Source organism: Anopheles coustani, chromosome X, assembly GCF_943734705.1.
Source record: "Anopheles coustani chromosome X, idAnoCousDA_361_x.2, whole genome shotgun sequence".
Classification (NCBI taxonomy): Eukaryota; Metazoa; Arthropoda; class Insecta; order Diptera; family Culicidae; genus Anopheles; species Anopheles coustani.
Window position 1 is genome coordinate 1,926,570 of NC_071290.1, and position 21,702 is coordinate 1,948,271.

General features: G+C 47.2%; 5 protein-coding genes across 6 annotated transcripts; 3 read left to right on the forward strand and 2 right to left on the reverse strand.

Annotated features, from left to right (window-relative positions):
* Positions 1 to 462: 462 nt before the first annotated feature.
* Positions 463 to 2,710, reverse strand: LOC131268811 (CLIP domain-containing serine protease B15-like). Its single transcript, XM_058271090.1, has 3 exons — positions 2,635 to 2,710; positions 1,044 to 2,098; positions 463 to 955 (listed from the first exon to the last, which is right to left on the reverse strand). The coding sequence occupies exons 1-3, from the start codon at positions 2,708 to 2,710 to the stop codon at positions 860 to 862; spliced, it is 1,227 nt and encodes a 408-aa protein (XP_058127073.1). The 3' UTR covers positions 463 to 859.
* A 1,548-nt stretch (positions 2,711 to 4,258) lies between these two features.
* Positions 4,259 to 5,464, forward strand: LOC131268812 (uncharacterized). Its single transcript, XM_058271091.1, has 3 exons — positions 4,259 to 4,400; positions 4,508 to 4,614; positions 5,192 to 5,464. The coding sequence occupies exons 1-3, from the start codon at positions 4,259 to 4,261 to the stop codon at positions 5,408 to 5,410; spliced, it is 468 nt and encodes a 155-aa protein (XP_058127074.1). The 3' UTR covers positions 5,411 to 5,464.
* A 1,201-nt stretch (positions 5,465 to 6,665) lies between these two features.
* Positions 6,666 to 12,741, forward strand: LOC131269473 (NADP-dependent malic enzyme). Of its 2 annotated transcripts, XM_058271844.1 has the most exons (4): positions 6,731 to 6,771; positions 8,333 to 8,571; positions 8,614 to 8,747; positions 10,957 to 12,741. In XM_058271844.1, the coding sequence occupies exons 1-4, from the start codon at positions 6,731 to 6,733 to the stop codon at positions 12,568 to 12,570; spliced, it is 2,028 nt and encodes a 675-aa protein (XP_058127827.1). In that variant the 3' UTR covers positions 12,571 to 12,741. The 2 variants fall into 2 exon arrangements, with proteins under 2 accessions (XP_058127826.1, XP_058127827.1); XM_058271843.1 differs by having other exon boundaries at positions 6,666 to 6,771; positions 8,327 to 8,747.
* A 143-nt stretch (positions 12,742 to 12,884) lies between these two features.
* LOC131269477 (uncharacterized) lies at positions 12,885 to 15,672 on the reverse strand. The gene is made up of 4 exons (XM_058271852.1): positions 15,261 to 15,672; positions 14,972 to 15,187; positions 14,720 to 14,891; positions 12,885 to 14,644 (listed from the first exon to the last, which is right to left on the reverse strand). Exons 1-4 carry the CDS (start codon positions 15,473 to 15,475, stop codon positions 13,643 to 13,645), a joined length of 1,605 nt encoding a protein of 534 aa, XP_058127835.1. The 5' UTR covers positions 15,476 to 15,672; the 3' UTR covers positions 12,885 to 13,642.
* Positions 15,673 to 16,196: 524 nt separating this feature from the next.
* Positions 16,197 to 19,842, forward strand: LOC131269480 (activin receptor type-2A-like). Its single transcript, XM_058271855.1, has 7 exons — positions 16,197 to 16,718; positions 16,958 to 17,131; positions 17,219 to 17,532; positions 17,596 to 17,781; positions 17,859 to 18,198; positions 18,464 to 18,762; positions 18,838 to 19,842. Exons 1-7 carry the CDS (start codon positions 16,682 to 16,684, stop codon positions 19,018 to 19,020), a joined length of 1,533 nt encoding a protein of 510 aa, XP_058127838.1. The 5' UTR covers positions 16,197 to 16,681; the 3' UTR covers positions 19,021 to 19,842.
* Positions 19,843 to 21,702: the final 1,860 nt, after the last annotated feature.

Here is a 21,702-nt window from a genome sequence, read left to right on the forward strand (position 1 = left end):
CTTGGATAGCATTATTTACCTATGTTAGATACATTTTAATAACATTAACACAGGGCAGTGATATCATTTGCATTTATCGTGAGAAATAAAGCAGTTTTAGCTTTTTATTACATATTCGAGATGTTCACATTTTGCACAAAGATATAGATGATTTGTTATCAAGCGCGTTTGTCGACAATGTCGCGACAGGACACAAAATGGAGGACAAAACATGGTGATCATAATCCATCCGGCACACGACGCCGAACATTTTAATTCATACCAGACACGGGGCAAAAACAATCGCCATTACCTTATCTGAAAGTTCAGTAGGTGTAGCATGTAGCATCCCGCGCACGCCAATTAAATAAACGTTCAAAACTAACATAAAAAAAGTCACAACGCAAAATGGCACATTATAGGATGCTTTAAAAGATTTGTCGTAAAAACTTTCCAGTAGCCTTATCGGCCGACCCGCGCCACGAGGGACACATTTCATCGATAGATTTTGCTGGAAAAACGGAACCAGATTGATTGCTTTCATCGTCTACCGACGACGACGGCGACGACGAGTTCTAGGAGATTCGTTAGAGCATGTTATGTCTTTTTGTACGGTTTTACGACTTCTGATTGCAGCTGGTGGGCGACAATCTTTTTGTGTTCATGCAGCTGCTTCCAGTCATATGGCAAATTTCTTTTCTGACCCTTGAAAGAAGGGGATTTATTTTCTCCGTCGCCCGGAAACGCATTCCCGGCTCCACAATTTGATAAGAGAGACTCTCGGCACAACGTGTGTAATTCTAGTACATTCGAGAATCGTTCGAAACAGATTGATTTCCGATCCGGCGATCGCTGACATTGCTTTGGCTTGGGTGAGGAATCAAGAGTGGATGGCTCGGATAACTGCAGATATCCACTTCCGGAACCCTCCGATACGGATGTAGATGCTTGGCAGCTCCGATCCGTCAACTTCCACCTGGGGGAAACAAAGGATGTAAGCCAACAGTGAGTGGGAGTTGAAGTGGAAATGCACGCTCATCGCTCGAAGCACAGATCAACCTCACCTCAGTCTGCAGATATGAGCGCAAGCCCACCACGTGATACCTGCCACGTATTTTGGCAACGGCCGGACCACCGAGAGGTCCAGTGCAGGTGTCGGTCGCATTTTCATAGACGCAGAAGCTCTTCCCCGCTAGGCGAGCGCCGTACGGTTCCAACAGCCGGTTGCATTCGTCACCGGTCAGCAACTCCACCGGCTGCAACCTGCTACGGCTGTTCTTCCGGTTGTGCGAGCCCTGTCTGGAGTGGGCTGCCGCGGGCGTTGGAGGCGTTGGCCGCTTCTCACACACGTGCGACGTGATGGTGAACGCTTCCAGCCGATGGTCCTCCTTGGGCAGGCAGACGGGCCGCACGTGATCGGTGAAGTTCTTCACGCCGTCCCCTGCTAGCCGGATGAGGGCGATGTCCTTACTCTCGTGCAGAAATACCATCCCGATGGGGATGCGCACCAGCGTGCTGTTGGCGCTGTGCGTTCGCTTTCCCGACGGCAGAATGCCCTCCCGGTGAGTGGGCGCATCGCCGAGCCGGACACCCGTCAACACCCACGAGGGATAGGAGTTCTGCACGCTGGACACGGTGGTCAGCACGTAATGGCGGTCGATCAGTACTCCCTTGCTGAGCGTACGCTTGCGGCCACTGCTGTGGTCCGGGCCGCTGTGCTCCAGCACAGCGATCCACGGGAAGTTGTCGCCGGTGCCAGTGTACAGACCGCACTCATCCGCATCCAGCGGGTCGCGAATCGCCGCCAGCGGATCCACCGTCGTCGACTGGAAGCGGCTCTCATCGAAAACCGTCGATCGAACCGTGCTGTACGCTGGAGGATGGACCGTCGACGTACTCACTGGCTCGGGCAAAGGCGCAGGCGTACTAGAGGTGGAGCGAACATCGCCAACGCTGGCTACGCCTCCCTTCGATGGAACAGTGATCAACCCCTCGAATTCCTCCACATTCTTCGGCAACTCCAGCTTCGGTTGGATTTCGTTCGTCTCTAGCATGCGAGGATTGAACCGACTGCGCAAAAACACCGGGAACTGTGTCGTCGACACACTATCCGGTATTGCTGCAAGAAGTAGACTTTAATGTTTCAACATTCCAAAGTACTTTCATTTAGCCTGACACATCACAAACCCTATACACTAAAAACTAAAACGAAATCAGATCTTCAAAGAGATCCAACCCGCGTGTTCAGAATTTCTAGCTCCACTATTTGACGACAGGTAGGATGTTGGGGATTTCAATTCAATCAGTAGTAGGTAATAGGTTTATAGAGTTTTCATCCACAAACAGGTAGCATTTGCGCATTAGGCACGTAATAAGTAGCCCTATGAAATACAAATAACTTCTTCAAGTTCATACGTTGAATCTAAACTAGCTATAACTCGTAATGCGCAGTCACAGAACGCCTTAGAAATAGCACCATTTCAAGCGGGTTTACTTGTACATCGGCTAGTGGTTGATCGCGTCGTTTTAGAGGTTTCTCAAGTCATTTGATTTGATTTGCGATTGTTGTTGTTGATGCTGTTTTTGTTGCTGTTGCTGCTGTGTTTGTTGTCGTCATTAGACCGTTTGTGATTGCAGCTTCCGATCATAACTAACCTAGCGAAAGGCCGAGGCACAGCAGAACACTGCACAGTAGTGCTAAGTTGCCACGAAAACTCCAAAATACTTCCATCGTCACTAGCGACGTCGATCACCGAATGTTGTACTTCGTGCACTGGAACCAGCAACCCTACTCCGACCCGGGCGGAATCACGTTTACTCCAACGTTTCCTCCGGGGGCGAGTGCGATAGTACGTAGGGGAATGCGGGGCAAAATATATCTTACAGGAAGCAGGAATTTAAAACTACGCTTGGCATGATATCTTGTTAGTTTATCTCATTTCAACTGAAGTGTAATTTGAATAGACCTATATTCATTTTCCAGAATCAAATTTATCTCTTTGGAGATGATATTGCCCGGTGCTCCTTTACAAACGAGCAACACACTTGATGGAGTCGAGCTATCGATACAGCGACGGGCGGTGATTAGATCCCGCGTTCAGAATGCCCTTGCGCATCTTGCTTTTACATACTTGGCGCTCGAGTGTCAAGTGTATGTGTATGAGGAAACATTGCTTCGGAGGGTAAAGGGCTGACCTAAAAACAAAAACTAATTGAAACAAACTAACCCAAAACACACCCGCCCTCGATCGTCCGCGTTGCGTCCTTTTCTGCATTGGCTTCCGCTCTTACGATCGATTTAAGGTTGTGTCATCGCCGATGTCTGGACTTTGGTTAGTAGCAGTCATCTGGGAGCGATAGTGTTCGCAGCCAAACATTTCTGCTGCCATGTTTGCGGTGAAAAGGGTAAGCATACGGAACAGAATTTCGTTAAACCGTCAGGGGTCGTCAAATGACCCACGATCATTCCTATCAAACGGGAAATGACTATGAAAATGAGCTTCTATTATATTCCTATCCCTCTTCCAAAAATCTTCTAAGATGCAAAGAAAAGTTTGCCAAGCTTTTTAAACTGTCAAACTTTTGAATGCATCACAAACGCAATGAAGTTTAATAACAATTTCCATCAGAATTATGGGGTAAATACGACGTACAAAATTCGCATAAATGAGCAAATAAATTGATAGCGAAAGAGACAATATTCAATAACTTCATTTTCACACAAATTTAAAAAAAAAAACGTTTGGGACATCTGGTCCTCAATTTCGGCAACGGTAACCTGTGCCAACCCCTGTGGTTTAGACGATAGGAATTGAGCTTTCCTACGAGTAGCGATGAGAATGGTGAAAACGGTTTTGTTGGAGCGTTTGTTGCAAAACAAGCACCTACACAAATGCCTCCGGTGTACAAACAAAGAAAAACTGGAAGACTAAATAATGATGATGTCACGGGAAATCGAAGATTGACCAGACCCGCCGATCACACGGCTAGCATGAGCCCCCTAGTCACAACTATTAAGCCTTCCTCTGCCGTTCGCTAGCGGGGGCATATGCTCTACATGCCATGAACCTCTAATGCCATTGCTGTGCTCGCATCAACCTCATGCGCCCGGCTGACCTCGTGATCCTTCGCTGCTTGATAATGCCTCCAGCGGCCTGTGGCCTACCGGGGTGGTGTTAGCTGAAATTTGTTCCTCACATTCAGCGTGTCGTGATCGGGTGCCTCGAGTGTAGTCCAATAGCGCGTGACACGTAAGAGCATCGCACAAAACAGAGTGATAATGCTCGCAAGGTTCTGCGAAACACCTTCCGTGCTTGTGGTGGCCTTCAGTGTGCTGGTGGCGGCGTCATCCGCTAAACCCTTCGTCGACCAGGATGTGGAGAGCAGAAACGTTTCCACCAGCGAGCCATCGGAGGTGGCAGGTACGAGGACACGAAACCGAGACCACGCGAGACCTCTCAAAATAAGCCCTTAAAGTTTTGGAATACCACAGTAGTCCAGTATTGAGCGTCTTTCCGTCTCTCCACAGGCCAACATATGCTGATGGGCAACTGTACTGAGCGATTGCACCTGGTATACGTGGAAACAGTCGTACTAGCAAAAGACGTCAACAGTCTCATCAATGGCACGATAGAGGTTTGCGTTCCGTTCCTGCCGTCATCAATCAAACCTTAAGCCTGCTCTATCAGCTCAACCATCCTCCGTTGCGCAAACAGAAACTACCAAATTTGTGTGTTACTAACGCAAGGAGTATTGAATTCATTCGGGAGTTTTTTGACATGAACCGGATCAAAACGATCAGTTGCGTATAGCTTGGAAAACCCATTCAGAGAAACGAACTATTTGCGTCATCCTAGAGCGTCTTTTGAGCTGAAGCCTGGATATATGAGCTCAGCGTCGATGCAATCGTTTCTCTTCCTATCGTTTTTCTTACCATTGAATTGTTTTATTTACTAATTCGGCAAGTACTTAGTGCCATACTAATTAAAAAATAATGTGCATGTAATTGAAATCGACCAGCCGCGAGGCAGCCCAATCAACACTTGTGTAGTTAGTCAAAGATACCAAACCACTTAAACGAACCTCAATTACATCCTCAACCACCTCGTTAAAGTTCGTTCGGCAGTTGTCGACGAGTTAGCTAAAAACCTTGCTAATTATTTTAAAATCTACTTGGTCTGAGCTTTTCTGCCATTTTCCCCCTCGTCCCCAGGTCAACTTGGACAGCAACTTGGCTCCGTTTTCCGTAGCATGCGTGCGAGTACAACCCCGTACGGAGTACGATCGTCGAGCCCTGGCGGAAATCACGTTGTTGGGACCGAAACGATTTTCAATCGCCGTACAGGAGCAACCGCCTCAACGGGCACGGGCGATGCAGTTTGAGATATCGGTATATAGAGCCCTTCCCCCGAGGATGAAACCCAACGAATAAGGCACGCGCATCCCATTTTGTTGAGATTGAATAAAAATGAATAAATTGGCGACATTGTTTTGAGATATTTATGACTACAATTTCAAGTATATTGGAAGATGTTTAGATGAAAATAAACGAAAAAATAAATTTACATACCTTGAATAACAATCCGAACACAGGTACAGCTTCACGTCGCTGGAGCACATCTTCGCAGGAAACGGTTCGCAGACGGACCAGTTTCACGCCACCATTGACGAAAAAAGCACCTTACCGTCCGCCATTGCACAATACACAATTCACTTTTTACACAACGTGAAAGCGTGTCCGGCCGTTACAACCGTGACTTTGACCGCGACGCGCTGAATGTCTTAATTTTTCAACCGTTGCACACACACACACACACTGCGCGGGTTTACCACTTCGAATGTATGTTTTATTGAATCTTTTCTAACGGAGTAGTGGCACGCTATAACATTATGATTCAACACTTTTGTCATTTTCATCACCTATGAGTTTTTAGCAGGAATAAATCAGATGGAACTGATACGTTACGACATGTTTTCCTGCATGGTCATCCTACTTTTTCCCAGGATCGATAGCTTCTAACCCTTTAATGGTCATCCACTGTGTTTAAATGTACCGGTAGTATAATTGGTCTAAATTTACTTATTTCTGCGACTTGTTGTTCATATTTCATCGTTTTTGTTTTAAAAATTAGATTCATCACGTCAAACTGTGCAACGTCCACGGGTACGTCACCCGCACGTGGAAGTGTGAGTTGTGAGTTCCGGAAAAGAATCCTCCCCATAGGCAAGCTGCTAATGTAAATAAATAAACAGTCTCGCAAAGGCACAGAGCGAGAAGAGTCAATTGGGGCGGTCAAAAAAGGTTAACCAAAACGAGCCCGGATTTCTCGGCTGGTTCCGTAGCCAGTTTCACACACAGAGGCAAACAAAAAAAAAAAAAGGAGCCATCTCTAAATCATCAGCCCCGTACATGATGCTGACGCCGGCACGCTGGTGAAGGTGATCGTCGGCGTGCCCTTTCTCAGCACACCTAGCAGCGTGGAAATGTTTTCGCTTCCCTTATCAATCTGCTTACATGACCGGGTCCCGATCGGCCATACGATCAGCTGATTTTGAGAACTTATTGCAGTGGCCAATAAATTAAGGACGAAGCCGGCGATCGAACCACAGTGCGCTGTTACCGCTGGTCGGGAAAAGTTTCCTCTTGCGATCGTCCCCCCGTTTGTTCGTCGTTGGTGGCTGTGTGTGGTGTGTTGAGGCGGTGTAGAGTGTTTGGACTTGAATTGAGTGTCGCTGCACAACCCGCCCGGACATGGCAACTACGGTGCTCAACAGCTACCCGCTAATGAAAAGGTAAGAAACCGACCGATTGACCCTAAGGCTTTCGCTTCATTTGTCGGGTAGGCGGCGCGGTAGGAAAACAAAAATTCAAACCCTGTGGAAATTTGCATCCCGCCACGACTCCTCCCCGGTAACCACCAAAGCACCAGAAATGTTTATCTTATCCAAACAAAAGATGTGTAACACCATCTGTCGAAGCAGAAGTGTGTCGAAGTCACAGAAAAATCGTGTCACTGTGAGCAGAAAAACAAAAAAGAAAAAGAGAGGAAAAGCTTGCCAGTGGAGCCTTGCGGTTACATCGGCACCGAAAAATCACGCCACCGCCTTGCGGTAATAATTGGCGGCAACGAAAAGCACCACCCGAAGGTGGCAAAAAAAAAATTGCACAACAAACAAACCTTCTGGCGCACAAAAGCGAGAAAACCGCGAGCCGCAACGAGAAGAAGACGCAATGAATGAAATAAACCGGCCAACGGATTGGTGGTTTCGGTTGCTGGGCAGACAATGTGTTTGGGAGGAAAATATTTAAATTTAACAAATCATTTAGACCAATTTTGCTAAGGGACCTTTCGATGGGCGATGGGCAGCGAGATGAGGGGTAGAGTGGATAAAAAATATTTATTTTGGCAAGCCTTCGCCGGATCTACGTCAAATCGTCCCCATCGGAAGAGCATGGTCTGGGAGGTTGGCCAATAACACCACCGCGAGCCAGACAACAACAACAACAACCACTTATCTAAAAAAAGGGCTGGCAGATAGAGCAGTACGCGCGCTCTTCGCCGAATCGCGAAAAAGGACAAGTCACGGTTGGTGCCGTCTCGTCATCGCCGTACCCTGCCCGCGTGCCGGCGGCCCCATCCGCCCCGTGCCGTTACGGGGTTACGCTATCCAATTATTACCGCCAGCACCCGGCGCGCGCAAGCCGAAACCAATATGTGACAGCATACGGGAATATGCTGTAGCGCAGCGCCACCGCCCCACCCCGTGCTGGGGGGGCTGGTTCGCACAAGTGTGCGAGCGTATACCGATGGGGATCATATGATGTCGCTGGGGGTAGTGGTGCGCGTTTGCGCGCGCTTCACTCCGCGTGGTGGTGGTACAATCGCGGTCGATACTTCGGGTACCCAGTCATGGGGTTGTTATCTACTAGTGGATGCCAATTTCAGACTGGGATACCCAACATGCAACACACGAGATTCCGAGCATCATATTCCAACCCTGAGCAAACCTGCCCATTAGGAGATTTTCTGAAGTTTAGCAAATGCGAACTAATTCAATGTCAATTTGATCAACTCTCTATCTCATTTACAATTATGAGACGTAAGATTTCAGTACAGCAAAAATTAGTAAAATTAACAGTAGCAAAGTACAAACGTTCATTTGTACAAAGGAACAACACCATACACTAAGAAGCATGGTAATTAGAAATAATTTTTGAGAATTTTGTTGAAGCTAGCATAAGACTCTTTCAATTATCCACAAGCATTACATTATTATCTTTAAAACATGCACTGCTCTTTGTATGAAATTTTTTTTTTTGAAATCTATCTCCCCATCCAACGTTTAGCGGCAGCAGTAGATACCCCCCTGACGCCGACGTTACGACTTTATCCAAGCAAGCGAAGGAAAATCCAAGCAATACACCGCGTCACAAAGCAGTTAGTAATGAGCTGTTAAGCGTGAAACAACAGCAGCAGCAGCAGCAGCAGCAGCATCAACAGATCCCAGTGTCCGCCAACCGCGTCGAGTCGAACGGTGCGCCAAAACTATTGCCAGCAGCAGCAGCAGCAGTAGGAGCAGCGACCAACAGCAGCAGCAAGGACCGCCAGGAAACATCCGGTCGAGCAGCAGTAGCACCAACAAGCAACACCATGAGCAACGCATCGTTCAACCGCGACCGCCTCGGCCAGTGGCCGTCCGCATCCGACAGCGAAATTGCGGGGTCAATCGCTGGATTCGACCGACTCCGCAGTGGAAAGTTCAATAAGGTTCGTACATCTGTCTTTTGTTTTGTGCGTGCAGGCGTGCGCGGAACTGTCCTGCAATGTGCCAAAGGCCAGTGTGTGTTGACTAAGGGGCGGAGAGCCCCGCAAAGTTGACGGTCAGACGGCCACACGTGCCCCACCGTGTCAGCCCTACTGACGTACCCAAGAAGTGCTGCTGTCCTGGGGCGATCCTTGGCTCCGTGCGTCCATTCCTTGGGCAATCCTTGTTCGTATTTGTTTTGCTGCGAGCACACCAACAAAACTGGCGCGGTACCGGCGCACAGGATCTTGCCAAGGAGCAACCCTTCTACCCTTCAGGCAGCCTAAACCGCACACGTCTGTGTCCCACATTGGGGTCACCTTTCGGAGAATGAAAGGTCAAAACAACTATATGGCAGAAAAAAGGAGCGAGATGGATGGTTTTTATCTCGCCGCAGAACGGACGCGGTCGGCAAAAGTGATTGCTCCATTTCTCAGAGTGTTTATTTTTTCTTTATCTTTCTGTTTATCTACCGCACGGCGAGGTAAAATATTTCAACGCCAATATTAATTTTTCCGAACGGCTCGAGAGTGCGGTGCTGCCGTGCTCAAGTGGGCAGTATGAAATTATTTGCAACAATTTTATTGACTAAAGGAAAAAAAACCCCTTCAGCCTGCAACACGTATTTCGCTCATACCGGGACTGTTGAAAAATGCATTATAGCCCGAAGTAAATGTAAAATGTTGCCCCTTGCTGTTCCTTGCAAGATGATGATGATGATGTTGTTGTCTAACGCGAATCTAACCCACCAGGAAAGGAATAAACGGCTCAGCAGGAACGTACATTCCAGTGGATACACACTTATTGATAACAAGCAAGACGACCCAAGCCTGCTCGTGAACGCCACGATCGATGTGTTTCGTCGTTTGACGTAAATTGAAGGGAAAAAGCAGCAGTGGTACAGCAAATGACGGAGCAGAAGCAAAAAAAACAACAACCGAAAGTACGGCAATACCATGGTCATTAATTCACTTCGTTCGGATTTGATCGTATGGTGACGGTGGGGAAACCCGCAGTCGCCGGGAGGCGGACGAGGGGGGAAAACCCTTATGGAAAACACCACTGGAACCTTCGGCGGTGTTACCTACGATTCACCTCTAGGGTTCATCCGTGTGCTTCCTTCGCTAATGAATTGGCTTAAGTTGGTTGTTTGGCGTGCGCCTTTCAAATAACCACCCGAGGAGACTTGCGCCGATCGATCGCGACCTGAGTCACTGAATTGGATCGCACGTCCTTGATTTAGTCGCACTGTAACATTGCACGCTGCGCTCCGTCCTTAAGGCCAGCACACGAGCACATATTTTTCAGAGACCCGCGCTCGAACATTTACAAGCCCAGACCGCGGATGTGAATCAACACCGGAAGTTCGCCGCGAAGCGGGGTCCGTCCTTTCCGACACAACGGTAACCCCCGATCGGAGAATCTCGTAGTCAAACGGGTGAAGCGGGTTACCGATGGTGAATAGAGATTTTAGAATGTCGGTTTCATGGCTATGCTTCGTCTGACCACGTGACCCTGCAATTGTAAATAGGGTGAATCGTGCTAGAGAAACGGGCCCACCAGTGCTCTGTTACCAACCCGGTCAAATCCAGACTCTAGGTTTGTCTAACTGAATGTTTTTGAATTAAAAAAAAAATGGCCATGTATGAACTTTACCTTTGGCTTTGGCAAGAGATGTAAATGCAAAGTTCTGTAGCAACATAATTGAAATGGGCCAAATATTTCATACCGTATTTCCTATTTTAATTGTTCAGAATTGTTGTTGAAGTTTTCTTGGCACATCGTTGTTTTGTTGACGTCCAACATTTTGTGAGAACTTTCGTAGCCCTCTGGTATAAAAAGTACGCTCAGTTGGTTAGTTTTTTTGTTTTGTTAATTTCAAATAATGATAAATATGTAGTAGAGAAAAAACGACTTACCATTACGTCATCAGCCGAAGCACCCTTGACAAGAATAATTGCATGGAGAATCACCAATCGGCATCGTCGTTCGTCGGTGGCGTTGCTGATGCAATGTGCCGATGAAACTGCTAAATATTACACAAACACGTCACGACACACAAAAGCACAAACTAATCCACTTGCTGACGTGCGACCGTCGGCGAAGGCACTGATAAATCGCAAACATTGTCTGTAACACCTGGTATCTCTTTGCATTACTCTATATCTGCAGGGCCTATCGTTCACCATCGAGGAGCGGCAGGTGCTAGGCATACACGGGCTGTTGCCGGCGGCGGTGCGCACCGAAGAGAAGCAACTCGAGCACTGCCTGGCACTGCTGGAGCACTACACTGAGCCGCTTGACAAGTACATTTATCTGATGGGATTGGCGGACCGTAACGAGCGGCTGTTCTACCGCGTGCTCGGCTCGAATATCGCCGACATGATGCCGCTCGTCTACACGCCGACGGTCGGGCTGGCGTGCCAGAAGTACAGCCTGATCTTCCAGCAGCCGAAGGGCCTGTACGTGTCGATCAACGACAAGGGCCACGTGTATGAGGTGCTGAAGAACTGGCCGGAGGTGGACGTGCGCGCCATCGTCGTGACGGACGGCGAGCGCATCCTCGGCCTCGGCGACTTGGGCGCGAACGGGATGGGTATCCCGGTGGGCAAGCTGGCCCTCTACACAGCGCTGGCCGGCATCAAGCCGAGCCAGTGCCTGCCGGTCACGTTGGACGTGGGCACCAACACGCAGTCCATTCTCGACGACCCGCTGTACATCGGACTGCGGCACCGGCGTGTGACCGGCGCTGCGTACGACGAGTTCGTGCAGGAGTTTATGGAGGCGGCGGTGCGCCGCTTCGGTCGCAACTGTCTGATCCAGTTCGAGGACTTTGCCAACGCGAACGCGTTCCGCTTCCTGGAGCAATACCGCAACGACTACTGCACGTTCAACGACGACATCCAGGGTACGGCGTCGGTCGCCGTCGCCGGCCTGTTCGCCTCGCTGCGCATTACCAAGAAGCGGCTGTCGGAGAATCTGATCCTGTTCCAGGGCGCGGGCGAGGCCGCGCTCGGTATCGCCGAGCTGTGCGTGCTGGCGATGCTGCGGGACGGGTTGAGTGCGGCGGAGGCTCGCAAGCGCATCTGGCTCGTCGACAGCCGGGGCCTGATCGTGAAGGACCGACCGACGGGGGGCATCAGTGGCCACAAGCACCACTACGCACACGAGCACGAACCCGTCGACACGCTCGCGGAGGCGGTCGAGCAGCTGAAACCGACCATTCTGATCGGGGCGGCCGCCATCGCCGGTGCGTTCACGCCCGCGATCCTGCGCAAGATGGCCGACCACAACCCGCGACCGATCATCTTTGCGCTGTCGAACCCGACCAGCAAGGCGGAGTGCACGGCCGAGCAAGCCTACGAGCACACGGACGGGCGGGCCGTGTTCGCCTCCGGTTCCCCCTTCGCTCCCGTCACCATCGGCGAGCGGACGTTCTACCCGGGCCAGGGTAACAACTCGTACATCTTCCCGGGGCTGGCGCTCGGCGTGCTGTGTGCCGGGGCCACCACCATCCCCGAGGAAATGTTCCTGATCTCGGCGATGACGTTGGCCGATATCGTGACCGAGGAGGACCTGGAGCGTGGCAGCCTCTATCCACCGCTCGAGCGCATCAAGGACTGCTCGATCAAGATCGCCGTGCGTGTCATGGAGTACGCGTACGAAAATGGACTGGCTACCACCAGGCCGGAACCGCAGGACAAGGAAGCATTCGTGCTAACCCAGATGTACGACGCTGGCAACAAGGCGGCCCTGCCGGTCACATACCCCTGGCCCAAGCTGTAAGATGCAGCCTAAATCACAAGCCAACCAAGCCAACGGACACTACGGAATTTCGACCCACACCGGAAGTCATCCATACCTGGCTTTTTTTGTTTTTGTTTTCTTCCCCTAACTTATCTTCATCAATGTCAAATATCAACTGTTGTAATTAAGTGGTTTGTTTTGTTATATACTCATTTAATATGTTTGTTCAATATCGTCCTTCCCCTCCTCCACTCGAGGCATCTTGCTCACTATCTCTTCTTCTCTGTATCATGTTGTTACTCTCCCCCCGCATCGGTGTAAGATTCTTGCTACGCGGTAGAACATCACAAAGCTTTTACTCGTTTTGCATGTTTAATTTCTCGGTTTTAATTTTCGTCAGCAAGCGAACAATAAAAGATATACATGTTAATTCATCTATGTATCACGCATATAAATAACGCCTATAAATAATAGTTAAAACGTCGCTGGTTAAGGTTCGCTCAACAAGTTCCGATCCGCCATTCCAAGCAAGTGAAAACACGCTGTCTACTGAATGTGATGGGATTTTCCTCCCTTGGCGTACACACACACGCGAGGGCGATATTTACTACGGTGGGCAACTAATGCACGCGCACACACACACACACCCTTTTAAAGGGATGACATTGCAACCTATGTAACCTATGCGCAACCTATGTAACCAGCTCGGCCTAGCCCAGCCTGTTAAACTTCTAATGAATGTTTGTGAAAAATAAAAAAAAACGTGATAATGGAACCAGTGTAAATCAACGTAAACAAACTAAACTGGTGTGTGTTTTCTCTACGGTGTTAGAAAATAGTCAAAATAGTCCTTTTTTCATTATTTTGATCAATATAATATCATTATGGAGAAGTATTGTCTCATAAATTAGGAAGCCAATGTTTTGTGCGCAACTCAAATTTGGAATATGACTGATTTGATTTTCTACTTGATTCTCCATAGAATCAATTCCTGAGATCAATGCCGTTCAAGCTAAATGAAAAAACAATTAAGATGAATCGTGCCGACTAGTCGGAAGGTCACTTATTCTCCTCGCTCGTTTTGGCAGGATGTTTGCTGGATATCGCCCTTCTACTCTATTATGTCCTCTTGTTGACAGCATGCATCAGTTGGAGGATTACCAATTAACAGAAACTGTTGCTTGTTCGCCAAATAACTGCGCAACTCATCGTACCGATTCTGGGTGTTTTGCGTCGGTTCCGGTTTATCATCATCGTCCTCGTCGGAAGGACTGACACTCAACGAATCGATGGGAGAAGACGAACCATACGGAGTGAACTGATCACCTTCAATACCCTTAAGTTTAAGTGCGGCTTTGCAACGCTGATGAAATGACAAACCGATCGGTTGAAGCTGTTCTCGCAGCTCTTTTAGTACCGGCTGGAACTGTCTTTTTATCTTACGACGAGAGACCAGATCTTCCGCCGCATCCAAGTCTTGGGCAGATGGTTTCGCAGCGACAATTTCCTTGTCTTCAATTCCAACGAGGAAGAAAAATTCATCTGCAGACTCGTTCACCGCCTCTCCCGATAATGTGTTATCCAGGATGACCATATTATCGATGGCAACAGCACCACCCTCGGTATCGTTCTGACTTTCACCTGCTGCCTGATCGCTAAAGTTTTCTTTGCACAACAGCCTTTGCATGCATATCACCAGCCGTTCGGACTCGTCCGCGCGCAGCAGTAGATTATCCCGAACGACAAGCAGATGCGTCATCATTCTCTCAAGCACGGTGTGGTCAGTAGTGACATCTTTACCTTGCAGCTCATCGTCTAATGCAAGGACATCGTTGGTTGTAGCCGCTAGTTTCATAGCTATTTCAAGTGATTGATTACGCAGCATCACAAGTTCCTGAGGAATTGGTTTTTCTTCGTGCAATGGAACCTTCGCATTCAGTTTTGCCTGGTCGACCATGCGAACGAAACGCCACAGCCGTTCATTGCATTCGGCAAGCGAATGTTTCAGTTGGAACAGGTTCCTAATGTTAATTGCTGTTTTATCGCTAAGTTGCACTAAACCCAAACATAAAAGGAAATGTGATTGTGCGTACAGGAAAGCATAGTGAATGATCTAAGAAAAATTAAAGAACCCAATCCACCGTTAGTTGGTTTGCAGATGGCACCAAGTTTGTTAAATTTGTTTTACCTTGAGGACATCATTGGCGTCATCAGCTACTTCTATAGGCGCTAGTGGCTCGATCATGTTACTATACCGTGGGTCCATGCGTTTTGCTAGATTCATATCACAATTGAAAATAAGCTCAATGGCGTCCTTACAGGTGCGTAGGCAGTTAACGGCAGTATCCTCCTTGAATGCACTGCAAACGAATTATAATCATAGTAAATAACAATTACATTAAAATACGCCATTAGATTAATTGACAGAGATTGTACCTACCTGGAGTGAGTCATATTTTCAGAAGCTGTAGCAAGTTGTTTGATGAAAACTCGATTTCTTTTAATTCCGTCGTCGAACTTTTCGAAAGCCACGAGCAAATCGGTCAAGATATTCTGCTGTTGTTTAAGCTCGTATCTAAGGTAAGCATACAAGCAAATCCCCGCTACGCTAACTGTTCCTAAAGTGCTAGCTACAGTCGGGTAGGATTTGGAAAATCTAGAAAGAACAAAAAAGGTATATATGAGTTGTATAGATAGGAATTTGTCTAATTGATTAATGGACTACCTACCCTATGGTGGCTGATGGAAAAACGCATCCTACGCATCCTACCCATCCAGGATGAAAAGGGAAACTTTTCTCGAAGGAACAGTATTCCAATCCGCCTAAGTCTGCTAAACATTGTTCGAATGATTCAACATGCTCGGATAGCATTCGTCGCGATAGAATAATCTGTCGAATTGAACTTTTCCTAGCTGGCGTCTTCAGTAGGGAGGAAAATATCATGGTGACGCTTATTGAAACTAAACCGAAATGAATGAAGCCGAGTTCAGTCGCAGCACAAAGATATCGCTGAAGTAATTGGGATAATACAATCCTTGTGGTTTCGCTTCTTAGTGGTTTAGCAATAAACACTTATTTAGAAACCGGAAATTCGCATCCGAACCGCGTAAATCTTTTTACTTGCTGCAACCATTGTGCCGTTTGCCGGTTGTTTTCACAAAACGTCATTTGCTATAAATTGACAGCTATATGTCATCCTTCATCTTGTACTGTACGTTTACATCACTCAAAATCATCTTTTCAAATCTACTATAAAGTATTTCAGTGTCCTAAACCTTTAGTCGCAGTTCATAAGCACCTACTTCATCTATTTCACTGTTAAATGGCGTTTATAAACAATCTTTTATGTGCCTAATACGAGCCTTAAACCAAGAGTTGATCGGTTGTGAAATTCCGAGAAACCCATTTTTTTAAATTATGAATTTGTAAAGATAATTCATAATAAACGATTCTTTGATAAAATACTTCAACACTACACATAACTGCTGGTGATTACTATTGTTCTAATGTAATATCGTTAAATAAATCAAATCCCCAGTGGTATTTACAAGTGAAAAAGTCACGGTTCTATAAAAGGGACTCTGACAGTACCTTATTATAGCAAATTGTTATAGCAGATCATCAGGTAAAGAAAATAATAGATGGCTTTTTTACGTAGGTCGTCCAGCAGCCAAGCTTATACATCGCAGCAAGGCATCTGAAGTTGTGCTAGAATTGTGCGTCGATTGGATTTGTGATGTTTAAGCTCGGAACATTCACTATTCGTGCTACTGCAGTGCTATTATCCACCCGCGTTTGGTAAAGCTCGCGTTACTATTTGCGCATCGGAGGAAGACGACGAGACGCAGGATTCTTGCCATCCAAGACAACTCGGGAGTCTGTGCGTAAACCATCAATGCCAAATGCCTTGAGACGCATAATGAAGCGAAACATTAGATTGTCTGGCTACGTTTCCCAATTGCCACTGTGAAACGACCAGTGTCGATGCCCAACAAATGTGCGGTTGTGCGATTTGTCGATAAACTAGAGTACGCATGTAGCAACTCTAACATGCAATAAGCCAATATTCAATAGTGCAGTGTGTATCGTGTAAGCGTAATCGTTGCGCATAACTTTTCCAAACTCAAGCCACAGAGGCATAAGGGCACAATGTGTGGCTTGGTGCATTTTCTTTTCTACCTCTCCCGTAAGTAAACATTCTTTTCTATTCACCGAGTGCATTTCGTTCGCCTACCCGTTGCGTCTGCGATCCGATTGCTCACGCATATTATTATTATAAGCAGATAGTGGCAGGCGTGCACGGGTTAGGAGAGGCAGAGCGGATCGCGCCGATCATATATAGAAGTGTATGCCAAAAATAGTGCAATACACATGTTTCATAATGTGTTTCTTTCCTCTTGGGCCTCTCGTGCTCTCGGATTCCAGTGCTGATGGTTATAAAGGGTTCGCTGAGTCGGGCACGCCTTGCAGATGAACTTCGGTGCGTAACGTACGCGTGCAAGGATGGAGAGTGCATGGAAGGAGAGGAGGTTTGCGACGAGACGGAGCCCGAGCGGGGCGGAGGGTGTTTCGTCGTTTGGATGACGAACAATGTGACCAGTAAGTTCTGGAGCTGCTTTAAGCTCATAGATCGATCTAATTTGATTTACCGTTTCCATAATCTGTATTCGACCTGCATCATTTCAGACGAGATCAACGTAACGATGAAAGGTTGCTTTACGCACCCGACCGACTGCAATCATACCGAGTGCGTCGACACGTCAACCGATATGAGGAAAAATCTCAACTTCTGCTGCTGTCGCGGTAACCTATGCAACAAGGAGCAAAAATGGGTCCCGATCTCAACGAAGGCACCGGAGTTGGCTGAGTCGGTAGCCGCGGAAGCCAACTGGCCAATCATTCTCGTCATCTCACTCACGTCCTTTGTGATTGCGCTGATCTTGCTGTGGGCCTACTATTTCACCCATCAGAAGCAGGCTATGTTCAACGAAATTCCGACGGTTGGTATCTCGTCATGGTCCCTTTTCGTTTTCTAACGCTTTCTTTTCCCCTCCCATACACAGGTTGAACCGGACATTTCGAGCTCGTCCACCAACATTTCCAACCGGCCAATTGACCTGAAGGACATCAAAGCCCGTGGACGATTCGGTGTGGTATGGCGTGCACAGCTGGGTAACCAGGAGGTGGCAGTCAAGATTTTCCCCATGCAGGAGCGCCAGTCGTGGATCACCGAGCAGGACATTTTCAAGGTAGCTTCATCATTCAGAACCCTCCTTTCCTAAACGCACGCACGCTAACCCCATTGGCATCCTCACCCCGTTTCTAGCTGCCCCGTATGAACCACCCCAACATCCTGGAGTTTATCGGCTGCGAAAAGCGTGTCGACATGGCCAGCACGGACTTCTGGCTCATCACGGCCTACTGTGAAAATGGGTCGCTGTGTGATTTTCTGAAGGCACACACCGTCAGCTGGACAGACCTATGCAAGATCGCCAGTACAATGGCGCGTGGTCTTACGCACCTGCACGAGGAGGTACAGGGTACGCGCACCGACGGTCTCAAACCCTCGATAGCCCACCGTGATTTCAAGAGCAAAAACGTGCTGCTCAAGGCGGACCTTACTGCGTGCATCGCTGATTTCGGCTTGGCCCTAGTATTCACACCAGGTTAGTTAAATTTCCTATACAATCCTTGCACTACTTCCATGATAAACACTTCCGGAGCTCGTGTCAAGAAGCCTTATTTTTGATTAGGCCTTATTGTGTTTGCATCTCCAACGTCAATCAAAACCTCGTTTGCAGCGTTGTGGTTTGTTGTCGCTTCACTTTAAACTTGTGCCATGTTTTAAATCCATGGTTTGATTGGATATTTTCGTTTGTTCTCAACGCTTTTTCCTTTCCATGTTACTCCTCTAACATTTGTCGCCCTTAGGAAAATCGTGCGGCGATACGCACGGACAGGTCGGTACGCGCCGCTACATGGCACCGGAGGTGCTCGAGGGAGCGATCAATTTCACCCGAGACGCATTCCTGCGCATCGACGTGTACGCGTGTGGGCTCGTCCTGTGGGAGCTGGTATCACGCTGCACCGTCCACGGCGGCCCAGTCGACGAGTACCGATTGCCATTCGAGACCGAGCTTGGGCCTCACCCGACGCTGGAGGAAATGCAGGAAAACGTGGTGACGAAGAAGTTGCGCCCACGCATCTTTGATCCCTGGCGAAACCATGCAGTGAGTAACGTTCAATGGGAAACCATTTCAATTCTATGCATCAACGCCTTAAATCTTGCGTACCACAATTCACAGGGCCTGAATGCAATCTGTGAAACGATGGAGGACTGCTGGGATCACGATGCCGAGGCCCGGCTGTCATCTTCCTGCGTGCTCGAGCGGCTCTCGCAGTACGCCCGGTTTCCAACACGCCAATTTTTCGTCGCCACCAACACCACCAACGAGCTGCCGACGAAGATTGCGTCCGAGAGCGTCTGAAAGCATACGCCACTCTCGTACGCTGCAGGGGAACGGGTGCGGACGGATGTGTCCCTCCCGTGCCGAGTTCCGTCCGGACAGGAAACGTTGCCAAGAATTGCGCGGGACAGCACGAATATATTGCGATATTGAGAATCGAAAGGATAGGACGGACGACGGATCACCGTTGCTTTTATGCGCATTGGAAGCAATGAGGTGAAAGCAATTGATCGGACCAGAATGCGTTCTGGCGAAGGTGAGAAGTATTTGTGACCCCTGATTTTTTAAACGATAGAAAACAATTTTGACATAGACACATTACATTTTCTACGATATGTATGTGGTATGTATATAACGCAGCGATCGTCATATACATACTATATGTAAAATATCATCTTCATTAAACTGTAATACTACATAAATGTATCTTAATATATGGATGGGTAGAATAGCTCGATAAAGTGGCATGCCCTACGGGGGGAAAACCCCGAAGCAGTGACACTAAATGTATATTGTTTTGGCTAGGCTGGTTGGAGTGCACCCTCCATGGTTGTGTTTGTTCTGATGTTCAACATGGACGGTATTAAGATTTATTTCCGCACGTACCTAGTTCCGGTAGCCACCGCCAGTAGTGCAAAGCCGAGCTAGAGAGCTTTTTCTACGTTTGTATATAAGCTCGCGAAGTACGTAAATTGGTACAAGTAACTTATGTTTAAGAATGCAAGCAAACTGTTGAGCTGAAAGCAACAGATCCTTTCCACTCGTCGCTTACAACGACCTTCTTCCCGGTCCCTTTCTATAGTGATACGAACGAATAATATATGTACTGTTGTTACATTGGCATGTTCCACCACTACATTCTTAGTTCACGAGATGACGACGAGCAACAATGCCGTTTATCGATTGCTTTTATTACATTTTACTAAGTGTATCCGAGTTCGTAGCTATTTCAGCTCGCAACCGAGCAAACTGCCGCGGTTTCCATCGCCGCAAGCATTAGCTTGATGAACCGAGCTTAAAAGAGCAGTATGTTTACATTATTTAGGAGCGTATAACAATTGTTTATCCCACCAGCATACCCCCACACGTGCACGATTCATCCGCAGATCCTTTCACACTAAATTCCGACATTTTCTACACGTGTCTCAGCCCATTTCTCAATAACAACTAATCTTTAGGCTTAACTTTCCCGCGTATACGAACCCCGGGTGGAACGATTTAGGATTTGGTAGCTATTTGTTTGGTGGGGTTTCTTTAGCGCGGGCGGATGTTAGTTGGTACTGGTGTGGTTTTTTTTTATGAACGAATGAAGTCTTCCCGTTAGGACGTTTTCTTTGGCACCCACTGTTCTCGTCTCGGCTGACGCAAAGACGGCCAGACAATTCAGGGTCACCAGCATGTACGGAATAACGCAAAACAAATCAAAATAAAATCATCGGCCAATGCGAAAAAAAGCGGCACGTGTCGAAATACCAACTGTGCCAGCAAATGAGACTTACAAGGTAGATAGTTAGATAAGTGGATAAAGAGAAAGGAAGAGAGCGAGCGAAGGAAAGAGAGGAATAAGAGAAATAATATTTGCAAAATTTAGAATACATAAACGTAAGTCGAGTAAAAGCCAGCAGCTATACTATTTAACTAATGAAAGGAGGATAGGCAGCGGAAATGTCGACATATTTGGAACGCAATTTCATACAAGAGAAAATTACAGTTAAAAGCAGAAGAGATGTCTATTTTAGCGGTACGATTGATTTATATGTCAGGTTGTTGTATTTCGTAACGACATGGCACTTAAGGAAATGAACAAGTAATTATGGAAATAAAACAAACATAAACAAAATATGGGACAGACTTACTGGTAATTTCTGCTTGTTTAACATACACATTTTCTCCCTGAGCTAAATTTTTGGCAGTTTATAAGGATGATTTTTCCAAGCAAGAGATTCGATCAAGACTCAGCGTGAATCCGAAACAAATGCATGTTCCAACAGGAAATGCATACAGTTCAGTTCCTTTACAGTACTTTCTTTCGCTTACTCGGGTGGGAACAGATTTAATTCGCAAAACGCGTATGGTTTGTTTTATTACTTCCTTGTATTGATATCTATGAAAAAAAACATAAATAGTTACACTTTAAAAATTTTGACTAGCTATGGACAAATTAGTGATAGTAGAGTGATGTACCTTGTCCAGCGACCGGGTCGGTGATGATTCGGACAAGCTGTGCGGTTTCGCGGCCTTCGACTGTCCGTTTGCGCCTTTCGCTTTCGTTTTCCTAAAACGGTACATCCAACGGTCGATGCGAGTTGAATGAATGTATCCGGCGGGGCTGGGAAAAGGATGTGTTTTCCAAAACTTTTCCAGCGGAACCCGGCCGAGCGCACGCGGTCGCATCTCGGGTAACCGCGTGACATCGAATATTACAGTGCTCATCACATAAACCAAAACGAATCGAAAACGAACATGGTCGTTTTTGTACGCTTTTCCTCTAAAAGTTATTGACTAAGCAAGAAGGTGCGCTTGACGGTTTTCTTATTTTTTTTTTTGTCTTCTTTTTCTACTCCTCCTAATAATACCTGTTCTTCTTATTCACTGGTGGTAGTGTTTATTTCTTCTTTTTTTATTGTGGTGAACTCTCGCAAAACCAAACTAAAACATTAAATACACATCACGACAAACAACATCATTAGCGCATCAAACACT